General features: G+C 47.9%; 1 protein-coding gene across 3 annotated transcripts in view; it reads left to right on the top strand.

Moving 5' to 3' along the window:
• The window catches only part of LOC117001642 (N-acetylgalactosamine-6-sulfatase-like), a 39,220-nt gene that overhangs the window by 6,175 nt on the left and 19,303 nt on the right, over positions 1-13,742 (top strand). For 2 of the 3 annotated variants that reach the window (XM_033070097.1, XM_033070098.2), the window contains exons 5-11: positions 909-1,052; positions 1,843-1,909; positions 2,015-2,142; positions 2,854-2,993; positions 4,157-4,260; positions 10,794-10,930; positions 13,251-13,353. In XM_033070097.1, coding sequence (XP_032925988.1) covers positions 909-1,052; positions 1,843-1,909; positions 2,015-2,142; positions 2,854-2,993; positions 4,157-4,260; positions 10,794-10,930; positions 13,251-13,353 — 823 coding nt within the window. Of the gene's footprint in view, positions 1-589; positions 714-908; positions 1,053-1,842; positions 1,910-2,014; positions 2,143-2,853; positions 2,994-4,156; positions 4,261-10,793; positions 10,931-13,250; positions 13,354-13,742 lie in introns of all 3 variants that reach the window. The other variant, XM_033070099.1, reaches the window with a different exon arrangement.

Raw genomic sequence — 13,742 nt, 5'->3', positions numbered from 1 at the left:
CAATCATAGCTGAAGTGAGGATTATTTCTGTAACAACTCACTTTGGAGCAGCTCAGAGTAACTCCAAGGATCCTCTGACTCCAGGGAGTGCATTTTATGCCCTTGATGTTCAGAGGGGGATGGCACAGAGTGGGCAGGGGGCAGATCCAGGCTGATCCAGGGGAAGGTGGAATGATTAAATAAACACTGAGCTACCAGGATCCCCTTTGGGGACAGAGAGGGTGGGAATTCTCTGTCTTCAAGGTGCTGTAAATGCAGGAAATGTAGAATTTGCAGTCCAAAACCTGGAGATTAGAGAAGAGCTTCATCTGGAAGTTAAGGATGGAGGATTTTCAAGCTGCACAGTAGAGAGGAGCTGTCAGCAGCAGCAGCTAAATGTGTTTTATGTCCACATGTGCACACAAAAACCTCATTTCGTTTCCATTCAGGTCTCTCTGTACCATTTTGGCAGCATGAGTGCTCCATAAAGGGGATGAGGATGGAATGGTGCATTTCATGAGCTCTGCCTTGTGTTTTTACAGCTCAGTGGGATAAAAGGACTTGTCATAGATCAGAATCCTTAAGTAAAACATGATGTGCATCTCTGCAGTGGTTTGGGGCAGTGTAGTCCAGCAGTGCTGATCATCAGACAGCATGGGAGAAGACACCAGTGGAAGGAAAAAATGGAAAACTGATTGGAGAGTAAATAAAATGGAATATAAGTGAGCACTGGGGTGAGTCTGCATGGCTGTGCTTGCAACAAGTGTGAGAGAGCTCAGGACATTGCTCTGGAATCATTGATGTGACTGAAGTGCTTTGAGTTTTGGTTTCCTAGGCAGAGGCTGTGTTCTTGCATGCTGCTCTGATGAGCTGAGGGTTGGTTTCTTTGCAGTACAATTGTACCTCTGACCTGTTGCTTTTGTTCCCAGGCACTTGGGGCACCGGCCCCAGTTCCACCCCCTGAGGCACGGCTTTGATGAGTGGTTTGGGTCCCCAAATTGTCACTTTGGGCCCTACGACAGCAGAGAGCGCCCCAACATCCCCGTGTACAGGGACTGGGACATGGTTGGCAGGTAACCCAGCTCCCTGCCTGCCCTGCCACTCCTGCCTCTCCCTTCCAACCCAGCCCACTCTGGGATTCCATGATTCTGGGCTCAATCAACCCCCAAGGCCATGAGCAAGCTGCAGTGTCCCTTGGATGGTGTCAGGATGTGGAGCTGCCCTCCCAGAGCTGTTTGCTCATCCCTGGCATCCTCAAGGCTTCCACTCTTGGAAGCTGCTGCCATTCTGGACTGAAAGACCTCTTTGTTCCTTCTCTTCCTGTTTGGAATAACATTTTGTGTGTTTGCATAACTGCATTCCCTGCTCCCAGGCTGCAGTCTGGGCCCTTCTTGTCCATTCATTTTCCACTCTGGTGTTGTCTCATTTCACTGCTGCTGCTCCCCTGAGCACTTCCCCAGGCCCTTGAAGATCCCTCTAAAATAATGTTTCCAAAGCAGCTCAAGTTCAGCTTCCAGCATTTCTCTGTCTCTCTGAAAGCTGTTGTGTCCTTCTGAAGTTTTATTCACATTTCAAGCAGCTCTTTATGAATCACCATGGCATTTTTAAGCATTTTGCCCCTTACAGCAAAAGGCCAGTCCCTCAGGTTTGTCCAAAACTTCAAGTCATTAATTTGGACCAAGCTGTGTCACCACTTTCTCCCATAAGAAAATTATGGTGATTTATTTTTAATATCTGAAGAGAGTTTGCTGAGTGTTAACTGTGACTTGTCACCTCCTTACACCATAAAAGGGGAAAAACTCCTTTTTGTGATGTTTATTCCATAGGATTGATTTTTCCCTCTCTGATTCCTTTTATCTTAAGATACTATGAAGATTTCAAAATTGATCTGAAGACAGGTGAAGCCAACTTGACTCAGCTCTACCTGCAGGTACCATTTTAGTACTGCCTTCTAAGCCAAGGTGACTTCATGCTTTTTATTTTTTTTTGGAGAAATCTCGATGGCAGAGGATAAATTCATTTTTATTGTTTACAGGAAGCTCTGGATTTTATTAGCAAGCAGCAGGCCAGCCAGCAACCATTCTTTTTGTACTGGGCAATTGATGCTACCCATGCTCCTGTTTATGCCTCCAAGCAGTTCCTGGGCACCAGTCAGAGAGGGCTGTAAGTTCTGCTGCTGGGATGTTGCTTTTTGGGCTTGTTTTAATTCATACCTGTTGGAACAGCCAACCTGAGCAGTGCTTGGGAGATCCAAGGGGATGGATCACTCCTCAATGCTGAAATGCATTATTTGCTTGGATTGTTCTTTTATAATTTGGCTTTAATCTGAGCTGAAGCCCACGTGACCCCAGGGGGAGGAGGGGGGCTCTAAGCTCCTTTGCCAGTCCTGTGAGGAATGAAATGCTGGCTGTGGCACAGATGATTTTTTAGAAGGCTTTTGTATGATTAGTGCCTGTTTTAAAAGCCTATAAATCAGACCAGCAAATAGAAAAGCACTCCTAAAAATGCAGTTTGGGGAAGGCAAAGAGCTCTGTAGACACTGGGAGTGTTGCTTCAGAGGGTTTCTAACCATGAGGAAAGCAATGCTATTACCTCCCAGTCTGTGGCAAGGTGGGTTTGCCTCTCTTTGTGAGTTTTATGGCTGAATTTCTCTGTCCAAGAGTGGCTCCCACCTGAGCAAACCCTGAGCCCCTCAATACCCCAGAGGGGCTGTTCTCTGCAGGCCACAGATACAAAAGTTTGCAGTGCCAGCAGAAAACCTGATGCATGAGAAGGATTTCTGCAGCACAGGTACAAATTAAATCCACTGAACACATTGTGCTGACCCTTTTTTTTTTTGCTGCTTTGGGTGTTTTGCATCTCCTTTTGCCTCAGGTATGGGGATGCTGTGAGGGAGATCGATGACAGCGTTGGCAAAATCCTGAAGCACCTCCAGCAGCTGGGGATCAGTGAGAACACCTTTGTGTTTTTCACCTCTGATAATGGGGCTGCTCTCATTTCAGCTCCCAAACAAGGTGAGGCTCAGCTGAACAAACCTGGCCTTGGGAAATCAAGGCTTAAATCTCTCTGTCTGAGGAGAAAAAAAAAACCCTGTGTGTGGGGTCTGGGTTAGGACTTAGGAGAAGCCTCAAATGACAGAGTGTTTATGTTTGGAATTATTTATGTTCAGTGCTTCTGGTCACTGTTGGAGGAGGTGTCCTTGGCCAGATGGAATTTTTCCTGCCCCAGTGTTGCTGTTACCTGTGTGTATTTGCGCTGTCAGGGAGGGAATATTCTGTCATTTGTTGAGAACCAGGCTCAGTAGCTTAGCAGGGTGTTTACTCTCCATCTGCCAAATGCATATTTCAGCCTTCTGAGCAATCAGACTGAGTTCAAGAGTCCCTCATTCTTTAGCTCTCACGAAAAATATCGAGAAGAGAAACGTTTTTTATTACCTAACAAATTTTCTTTTGTTTAAGTGATGGTTTCTCTGAAATAAATCACTGCAAATTGATTTTAGAACCTGCTCTCTTCTCTTTGGAGCCAGGCTTGGTTTGTGGTTATTGAACCACAGAGCAGGGAGTAACCTGAGTTCTGATTTCAGCTCAGCCATTGGCTTTGACTTTGTGTGACCTGGAATCAGTTATGAGACCTCCCTGGTTGTTCCTTGGCCAGCTGAGCTCCAGGGTTGGGTTCAAACTCCAGCTATTCCTGCAAAGCCCTGGCCATTTCTGAGAGTGGCCATTCAGGGAATGCAGGGTTATTCTTCTCACTCTTATACCTTGTTCTGGTACTATAAAATTGAAAATCATTATAAAAAATAATATTTCTGCCTTAAAGTGTCAGATTTCCTTTGGTTACAGAGCAGTTTACACCCTCAGAGGGAAGGAAAACACCAGTGAGGTATTTCCTGTTTGTTTTTAATTTGGCTGTTGATAGCAAGGTGTGTTTAACTGTCACTTTCTCCCTGTGCTCCTAAAATTTCATCACAGATAGATATTGAAAAAAAAAACAAACCAACCAAACAAAACCATAACACAACAAACAAGGAAACAATGACAAAAAACCCAACTCTGGCCGTGTTGTTTGAAGAAGCATCCATGCAGAAACGAGAATTCATTTCAAACCAGCCTGGGTGACAGTGTCCTTTTGAAATGCTGCTGTTTCGTGGGGTTTAAGGATTCTTTTCTGTCCCCAGGAGGAAGCAATGGGCCTTTCCTGTGTGGCAAACAAACCACCTTCGAGGGTGGCATGAGGGAGCCGGCGATCGCCTGGTGGCCCAGCCACATCCCTGCAGGAGGGGTGAGTGAGCACTCCGGGGAGTGCAGAGCTTCCTGTGGGCTTGGCTTCTCACTCTGACCAAATCCAAGCTGTTTGTGCCCCAAATCAGGTATTTGTGTGAGTAAGGAGCTGCTGCTGCCTCAGGAGTCGGTGCCATTTTAATGCAAATTTACATTTTGAGGGGCTGTGCTCAACTCTGTGAGCTCTTGGGTCTGCTCTTGCCTTCCTGCTCTTTTTAAACCTTTCACTCTTTTGGACCTCGTGTGTCTGAATAAATTGGAGTGTAAAGAGCAGGAATTTGTTCCCCACACTCTCCATGCCCTGAGGTGCTGAGTGGTTTGACCCTCTCATCTCTCACTTTGGTGCTTGATGAAAGTTCCACTCAGAGAGGTTCAGACACCACATTATTGCTCTGTGCTGCCTGTACACAAATGCAGATATGATCACTTCAAAATAACCCCCCGGTGGCACTGGCAGCCCCCCTTGTCCCAGCTCTCATTACAGAAGGATGCAATCAATCCTGCTGCAGGATCACAGGGCCAGCACAGCCCCCTCCCCCTGTGAGCATCCCTGAGCCCTGCAGAAAGTGATCCTTCATTAACTGGGCACCGTGCTCCAGCCTGCAAACTGGTCATAAATAAAACATTTGTGGAAGTTGCATTCCATTGGGGTGCTTTAATTGAGGCAGGCTAATGATAATTTATCATTTACATTTAGGAGGGACCATGAGGCAGCTCAGATCTGCAGCTGAGGGCAGGAGGGTGGTTTGGTTTCATTATTTTTCGAGAGTTCACCAAACCTACCAAGGATGGTTTATTATTTTTCTAATTTGAAATGAAAACAGTCTTTTTGTTTAAATTTAAACATTTCCATAAAGCCTTTGCAAGCCAAGTACAACAGCCCTGGGCTAGCAAAGGAGAACATGAAACTGCAGCTGAGTGTTTTGTTTGCTGGGTCCAAACTAAATAATGTGCTAAAAGTAAACATGCATTATAAATGGGGACAAGAAAATGCCCAAATTTAAAAATTCTTTCCATTGTAGTAACTCTGAGGATAATTAAGAACAGGAGGAGAGAGAAATCCTTGTGCCTGCTTCTTTTCTGCCTGGCTGGGACCCCTCTCCCAGGTAGTTTTTGGGAGCTGCTGCTTGAATTCCTGGGAAGAGGCATTGCTGTGTGTGCAGGGTGGGCTGGGCAGCTGAGCTGTGCCTGGAGCTCCCAGATTTTGGGATGCACCCAAATCCCTGCTCCAGCATGCCAGGATCACCCCTAAGCACGTGCTGAACTTCAAATCCTTTTTATCTGCTGCTCAGTAACTGTGACAGAAACTCACCTGTGTTTTCTGCTTGTGTTCTTGCCTTCGAGGCTCCAGCACTGCTCCCTCAGCAGCCCTGACCACAGGTGAGAGACTTGTGTCCACCACTACACTCTGGGCTTTTTTTTCTGTACCTCGCTGTAGCTTCATCCTCTGGAGGAGTTTTGAGTGCTCAGCCCCACTCCTGTGCTCTCCAAGTAGCTGTAAAATGTGGGGAAGCTGCTTCTTCAAGAGTTGAAGGAAACAAAGGCTTGGGAGGTGAAGTCCTCCCTGGGCTGGGTTTGCTCCCAGGGTTGTTTCTGTCACTCTGAGGAGCAAGGGATGGGCCAGGAGCTGTTTCAGGTGGAGCCAGGAAAGGAGAGTTTGTGTTCTGGCCAGTGAAATGCAGTTCTTGGGTGGAAAGCTCCTTCTGCTGATGGGAATGCTCCAGGGAGAGCTCACTGCAGCCTTGCAGTGCCTTGGGAAGAGGAGGGAAAGGGACTTTGTATATGGACAGATAGGACAAGGGGAATGGCCTCCCAGTGCCAGGGTTAGATGGGATAGTGGGAAGGAATTCCTCCCTGGGAGGGTGGGGAAGGTGCCCAGAGAAGCTGTGGCTGCCCCTGGATCCCTGGAAGTGCCCAAGGCCAGGCTGGACAGGGCTTGGAACAAGCTGGGACAGGGAAAGGTGTCCCTGCCATGGCAGGGGTGGAACTAGATCAGCTTTCAGGTCCCTTCCAACCCAAACCATTCCATGATTCTGCCTGGCAGTTTGTTAATAATTCTATTAATACATAAGGCTGTTGTTTTGGGTTTTTTTTAGTTGAAGAGCACACTGATGTGCTGGAATAAAGGAGCACCTCCATCTAAACACAGGCAGTGAGGGGACAGGGTGGGAGCACCTGCCAGGCTCTCTGTGGAGCTCAGATAATTGGTGCAGTTGGCTGGTTTGCAGGTTTTTGGAGGGGAAAAGATGCCTCAGGAGTGTGTGTTGCTCTTGGCATCAACACTCAGTGAGTTCTGCTCCCCCAGCAGGAATATTTATTCCCACACAAACAGCCTCGCTGCACTTCCCTCCTCAGCTCCGTTTTCCAGGTGAATTCACAACAAATCAGCGTTTCAACATTCCCCACATCACATCTGCCTTCTGGAAGGATCCAGCTGGAAAAAAAAAAAAAAATCCTATTCTACTGGTATTTGAATCCTCCTCCTCTCTCCCCTCACCCTCCTCCCCTTCCTCTCTCGTGCCTGCTTCCTGAAGGAGAAAAGAACATATCAACCCAAAGACAGCATTGCAACCTTTTCTTCCCTATCTCCCATGGGGCGCAAATTGAAATTGAATTAGACAGGGATATCAGGTCTGCTCGCTGTGATAACTGTAAAAGGATTTTATTTAAAAACACCCTGACATTTGTTCACCCAGTTTCAAATATTTAGCTTTCCTCCTTTCCATTCCTGGCGGGGGCGACTTTATTAATTGTCGCCTTTGATTCAGAGTTAAAGCTTGAAAGCACTGATAACAGCACTGGGGACTATTTCTTCCAGCACCATGGCCCACAGCAAAAGGATTTCATTTTCTTAAAGACGTTGTGTGGATACTGAGAGTTTATTAAAAAGAAGGGGGGGAAGGAGGGGGGAAAAAATCCGTCCTTACGTGCGTAATACCGGCTGTTCCTCACTGATACAGCAATATCTGATCTCCCTCCGTTTATATATTATTTATTTTCTCTGGGCTGTTGCCCTCTCTGGATTTTTCTTTTTCTTTTCTTGGAAAAAAAAATGAAATAAATAAAAGGGAAAGGCAACTAGAATGAAAGAGCCCTGTTGACAGGAGAAAAATGGTAATTTTTTTATTTTTTTCTCTGAAAATACTTCAAAGTTTTATAGAAATATTAACCTTTTTTTTTTTTTTTCCTTTTTTCCTTCTTCAATGTGGTGCTGCAGAGCACAGATAAATCCAAGTGGCTGTGGCATGGGCATTTAATTTCCTTAAGAAGTTTTCTCTGCTTCACGGCAAAAATGTTGTCTGAGAGCAGGAACGTAATTGGATGATTAAAGAGAGTCATCTACATCTGGGGCTGGTTAATAAGGGCCAGGACAAGGGGAGCCTGGTGGCCCCCCAGGAGTGTCCCCACGCCCTGGATAAATGAGGTGACATTAAAGGCACGAGCCCGGGGTCAGTGATTGCCTCTTATCAAAAGATTGAGGCGCAGGGACAGAGCCACCCCAGGAAAAGTGACTTGGGATGAGATGTGGGAATTGTCAGAGCTCTGATTACCAAAGGGCTCAGCCAGGGGCTGTGGGGGGAGCAGAGGGGTGGGAGCTGCTCCTGCTGGAGCTCTGGGGAGGGAATGAGCCCAGGGAGGAGCCCACGAGGAGCTGGGAGCTGCTCATGGCCTGAACTTCAGCCCTGGGGAGCTGGGGCTGCCCAGCCTGGGGAAAAAAGGACCTCAGCCATGTCCTTGTGTAGGGACAGGGCTCACAGGGACAGAGCTCACAGGGACCTCAGCCATGTCCTGGTGTAGGGACAGGGCTCACAGGGACCTCAGCCATGTCCTTGTACAGGGACAGGGCTCACAGGGACCTCAGCCATGTCCTTGTGTAGGGACAGGGCTCACAGGGACCTCAGCCATGTCCTTGTGTAGGGACAGGGCTCACAGGGACCTCAGCCATGTCCTGGTGCTCACAGGGACCTCAGCCATGTCCTTGTGTAGGGACAGGGCTCACAGGGACAGGGCTCACAGGGACCTCAGCCATGTCCTGGTGTAGGGACAGGGCTCAGAGGGACCTCAGTCATGTCCTTGTGTAGGGACAGGGCTCACAGGGACCTCAGCCATGTCCTTGTGTAGGGACAGGGCTCACAGGGACCTCAGCCATGTCCTTGTGCAGGGACAGGCTCACAGGGACTTCAGCCATGTCCTTGTGTAGGGACAGGGCTCACAGGGACAGGGCTCACAGGGACAGGGCTCACAGGGACAGGGCTCACAGGGACCTCAGCCATGTCCTTGTGCTCACAGGGACCTCAGCCATGTCCTTGTGTAGGGACAGGGCTCCCAGGGACCTCAGCCATGTCCTGCTGCAGGGACAGGGCTCACAGGGACCTCAGCCATGTCCTTGTGCAGGGACAGGGCTCACAGGGACAGGGCTCACAGGGACCTCAGCCATGTCCTGGTGCTCACAGGGACCTCAGCCATGTCCTTGTGCTCACAGGGACCTCAGCCATGTCCCCTGCTGCAGGAACAGGACCCAGCAGGGCCAGCCTCTGCTCCAGGGCCTGGCACAGGAGGGATGGGCAGGAGCTGATCCCAGGGATTTCCCCCTTTCTCTGTGCCCAGGGGGGTGTGGAGCTCCCTCAGGAGCCACCTCAGACCTGCCTGGACACCCTGCTGAGCTCTGGGCTCTGGGATGGCCCTGCTGGAGCAGGGAGGTGGGACTGGATGATTCAAATCATCTGAAGGAGAGGAAAAGGCAGCACTGAAATAAGGAATAAATGTTCTCCAAACCCCATCCAAGCTGGCCTTGAGCTCTTGCAGAGCTGGGGTAGCCACATCTCCCTTTGCCAGGCTGAGCAGGACCTTTCCCAGGCAGTGGCCAGGGATAAATCCTGAACCTTTCCCAGGCAGTGGCCATGGATAAATCCTGAACCTTTCCCAGGCAGTGGCCAGGGATAAATCCTGAACCTTTCCCAGGCAGTGGCCAGGGATAAATCCTGAACCTTTCCCAGGCAGTGGCCAGGGATAAATCCTGAACCTTTCCCATGCAGTGGCCAGGGATAAATCCTGAACCTTTCCCAGGCAGTGGCCAGGGATAAATCCTGAACCTTTCCCAGGCAGTGGCCATGGATAAATCCTGAACTCAGCACCTGTTGGGCTGGCTCAGCTGATCCTGCTGCTTTCCCAAGGATTTCCAGAGCCAGCTTTCCTCTGTGCTTCCAGCTTTGCACTTTGTTTCCTCCCGAGGAGCTGTGGCAGGATTCTTGCATGCAGCTTTAATAAGATGTGTTCCTGCCAACACCTCCTGATGAATGAAAGCCATTAAAAATTGAAATGACTGTAATCAAGTAATGTGATATTGTAATGTTAAACTTGTAATTAGGCCCCTGCATGTTGCTTTCTCCAGTTCTTTTTTTTTTTTCAAATTTCTTAATTCTTCCTTTGTGTTCACTTTGTTCAGCCCAGCCTCTTAATACAAGGTTTAATATCCTTTATTTCCCTTTATTTTTGAGCCAGCATCTCACAAAAATTCCTTTATCATGTCATCATTTGTTGCATTTAAATAATTTGTATCAGCTTAGAGGCTGAGGGTCTGTTTGTGAGTAGAAGAATCAGAGGTAAAAAATCTTTTTACAGTCCCAAATTCATTCTGTTGGGATTAGACTTGGATTTTAGGCAGAAAGTGCTTTGGTACTCACAGCTGTGGGGTTGTATCCAATGGTTTCTTGTTCCCCAACAAGTGCTGTGGCTAAAAATGCTCTTTTCCTTGTGCTGGTGCATCCTGGTGCTCCTGAGCTGGCAGTGTCTGCTTTAATTGAGTGTGTCACTAATTAAACACCCAGCAACAGCTCCCACAATCAGAGAGGGAGCAAAGGCTCAGAAAGAATCAGGCAGAACAGACTTTGTAGGATTTTCAAATATAAATAATTAACAGCATAGAGATGAGTATGGCTTCCAAGTAAGGAAAAAGGAGGGAAAAAAACCCTTGCACATCTCCATTGAAGCCAAACCCAGATGTTTTTCTCCCTTATTAAAATATGGACTAAAAATACCACAACTTTACAGTTCTTGAATTGTTGGAAATGGTTTGCAGATGAAGTCATCAGGCTCTTTTTGTTATTATCCATCTATCCCTGTGCTTTCTGGGAACTCTCTCAGGGTATTCTGGACTCCAGAGATGACCTGGAGAAGGGAACAAATCAAGGACTTTTTTTCCCCTTGGTATAAGTGCTGATTTTTCAATCCACAAATGAGAATTTGCTAAATTAAGTTGAGCCCTGCGACAACACACGCCTGGAAAAGGGACACACAGGAGTGAGGAGAGAGGGAGGAAAATGGGAAAAAAAAAAGAATCAAAATGCAAATTCTCCCTGGAAGTGGAGAAACAGGGATTGTTTCCTTTGCTTCATTGTTTTCAGAGGAGTCTGCTGGTGGCTGCAGCAGTGTGAAGGGAGAGGTTTTCAGGGAGCTTTGGAGGGAACCTGTCTCCATATAGATTTTCCTGAAGGGCTCTTTGCAAATGTGTTTGTGTTGATTGTTGTGTTGCAGGTCAGCCATCAGCTGGGCAGTGTGATGGATCTGTTCAGCACCAGCCTCTCCCTGGCAGGTCTGCAGCCTCCCAGTGACAGACAGATTGATGGCATCGACCTTTTACCTGTCATGCTGCAGGGCAAGCTCACTGACAGGTCAGTGATTATCCCAGAGCTGCTCCTGCCTGAAGGGATGCCAAATTTGGAGCTGGTTTTTGTTTTTTTTTTAACACCAGCTCACAAGTATTTAATGTAGAGTGTATGGATGCAGCAGCAGAGCTTCCCACTGAGCTGCTGCTGCGCTGGAACAAGCTGAGGTGGGAATTCCTGACATGTGGCATGTTGCCATACAGTGGAGTCTGGGGACAGATGAAAATGTCACAGGGTTAGCAGGGATCCCTGCAACAACATATGGCAGGAGAGGAGATAAAAGCCTGAGAACTGGAGCCTGGCTAGGGGAAAATCCATTATTTATCACTGCAAAAGCTGCCCAGAGTGTGCTGGGTCCTTGTCCTGCTGCTGCAGAGGATCTGGAAACACCAGGAAAATCCTCTTCCCAAGGTCCTGGATCAGGGAATGCTTCTGCAGGGATACATTTGGGTGAAAGACCCAAAATTTAATGTAGTGTCAGCTCTTGGGCACAGGCACCAAGATCTGACAGCAAATCCTGCCAACAGAGATTTTATTGGAGTGTCAGAGGTCAGGAGAGGTCCTGGGGTTGGGATTTTGGTGAGGGATTTGGCAGCCTGGGAAATCTGACTACAGCCACATTCTTTGGGAGCTAGCAAGGAAACTTAAGTGTGGAAAATATTTTTGGAGCTCTTTTCCTTGTTGGATGAGAGCTTTTGTGCTGTGAAATTCCTTTTGTGCCTGTTGAGCAAGGAGCACACCTGAGTGTTACCTGACAGGAGCCTTGCAGGTTCCTCAGACACAGCCTGGCCATCTGCTGCAAGTTTGGAAAGTTTCTTTGTTGTTTTAAAAGAGAATTTCATTGCAGTCACCAGCCCCTTGTTTGTGTTGCAATAACAGTCACTCAAAGCATGTGGTGGATTTTTTCCTTATTTTTTCTCCCCAGACATGACCAGGACAAAGCCCCCAGAACTTTTCCAGGAGATGCAATTGTTGTATTTTTTAAGCTTAAAAAGGAAAAAGTGAATGAGGGGGGGAAAAGAAATAATTTACATCAGTATATCGAGTACAAGCTGGAATCCTCCTTCAAAACAGAAAATTTATATTCTTAAAAGGAAAACCCTAAAACCTTCAGTCAGGGGGGCACATAATAACTGGTCAAATATTGGCTGTTGATGGCAAGGAGGAGGAGTCTGGAGTGCTCTGTGGAGTATTTTTGGGAGGTTTTGTTGATGGCACTGGTTTAGATGAGGTGCTGCACTTTGGCAGGTCCCTCTTGCTGCCTTTATTGCACTTCCAGGTGTGTTAAGGATGCAGGAATGGGATTTTCTGGGAGCAGCTTCCCCTTCTTGCTGGGGACCAAGCTGTTCTCCCTTTGTTCCTGGTGACAGAGGAGGGAGGCTCATTGTTCCTGTGAGGCTGGAAGAACTCTGAGCCCACCCCTGTCATTCAGACAGGGATATTAAAATTTCACCTCGCATTTAGGGGCAGATTTTTCCAGGTGGCATCACCAGAGTGAGTCGTTTTTGGAGTGGCAAAGACAAAAGTTCCCCCTGACAGTGACAAACAGCTCCACCCTCGTGTCCTATCAGCAGCCCAAAAAAGCTGCACCAACAAATCAACCCCCTCTTCTGCAGATAGTCCCTTCCAATAAAATTTTGTGCTGTTCCCTCAAAAAAAACCAGGATTGTTTTATTGGGAAAACCAACAGGAACTTTGCTGGGATGCCCAGGGAACAGATGCAGTGATTGAGATGCATTTCCTGGCTGAATTATTAATTAGGGAAACCTCTGGGAACAAATGCAGCTTTAGCAGCATGTTTACATGCTGCAGAGTGAGGTTTGGGGGGGAAAATGGAGAGGAATTAACAACACAGCATGTCTGGCTGCCAGCTTTTTCCATGTGGAGTTTCTCAGAGATGTCATCCAGCATCTGGTGTCCTGGTGGCCACCCTGCCTGTGTGACACTGGCAGCTCCATGGCAGAGCTGGGAGCAGGAGCCTGAGCATCCCTGAATCCACTTTTCCCTCCCAGGCAGGCACTTGAGAGCTGTCTGACGTTGAAACTGCCACGCTCCAGAGGAAATCCCAGGGGCTGAGAGTTCAAGGATTAACAATCACTGGCAGCCAAGCTGGATAATGTTTCATTCTTGCACCGTGTGAGCTCTCAACTTGATGAACACTTTAAGAAATGTTAATTGAAAACCTTGCAGAGGAGACTATTAGGAGGCAGCCTGTTCCTGCCTGATATCCACATGGGAAGTGGGATGCCATTAAGGGGTTTGTGGCCCTTATCAGGAGCCTGGCCTGGCTCTTGGTGTTCCTCATGCAGCTCTGCTCTCCTTCCAGGCCCATTTTCTATTATCGTGGCAACGAGCTGATGGCAGTGAGAGCTGGGCTTTACAAAGCTCACTACTGGACCTGGAGCAACTCCTGGGAGGAGCACAACAAGGTAATGGCACAGGGACCTGTCCTGGAGTCACTGGGAGCCTGGGGACAGACACCTGGATGTGGCACTTGGGGACATGGGTCAGTGTGGCCTTGGACAGTTGGACTCGAGGATCTTGGAGGATATTCCAACCTAAATCATTCAGTGATCCTAAAAATCCTGAGGGGACTGAACCCCCCTCTCCTGAAATCAGGGACAAAGAGAGGAAAATTAACAAATTCCAAGCTGTTCTGAGGGATGCTCCCCTTTATCAGCACTTAATTCCCCTCAATATTAAACCTTCCCTGCTGAATTCTGAGCTTTCAGATGTTCGCCTGTGCTTGGACTCCTTTTGAGTTCCCTTCCAGCTTGGGATATTCTGTGATTCTGGCAAAGTCTGGAGCCTGGTGCCA

Source organism: Catharus ustulatus, chromosome 11, assembly GCF_009819885.2.
Source record: "Catharus ustulatus isolate bCatUst1 chromosome 11, bCatUst1.pri.v2, whole genome shotgun sequence".
NCBI lineage: Eukaryota > Metazoa > Chordata > Aves > Passeriformes > Turdidae > Catharus > Catharus ustulatus.
The sequence above is the reverse complement of the archived record's forward strand: the minus strand, read 5'-3'. Positions and strand labels throughout refer to the sequence as shown.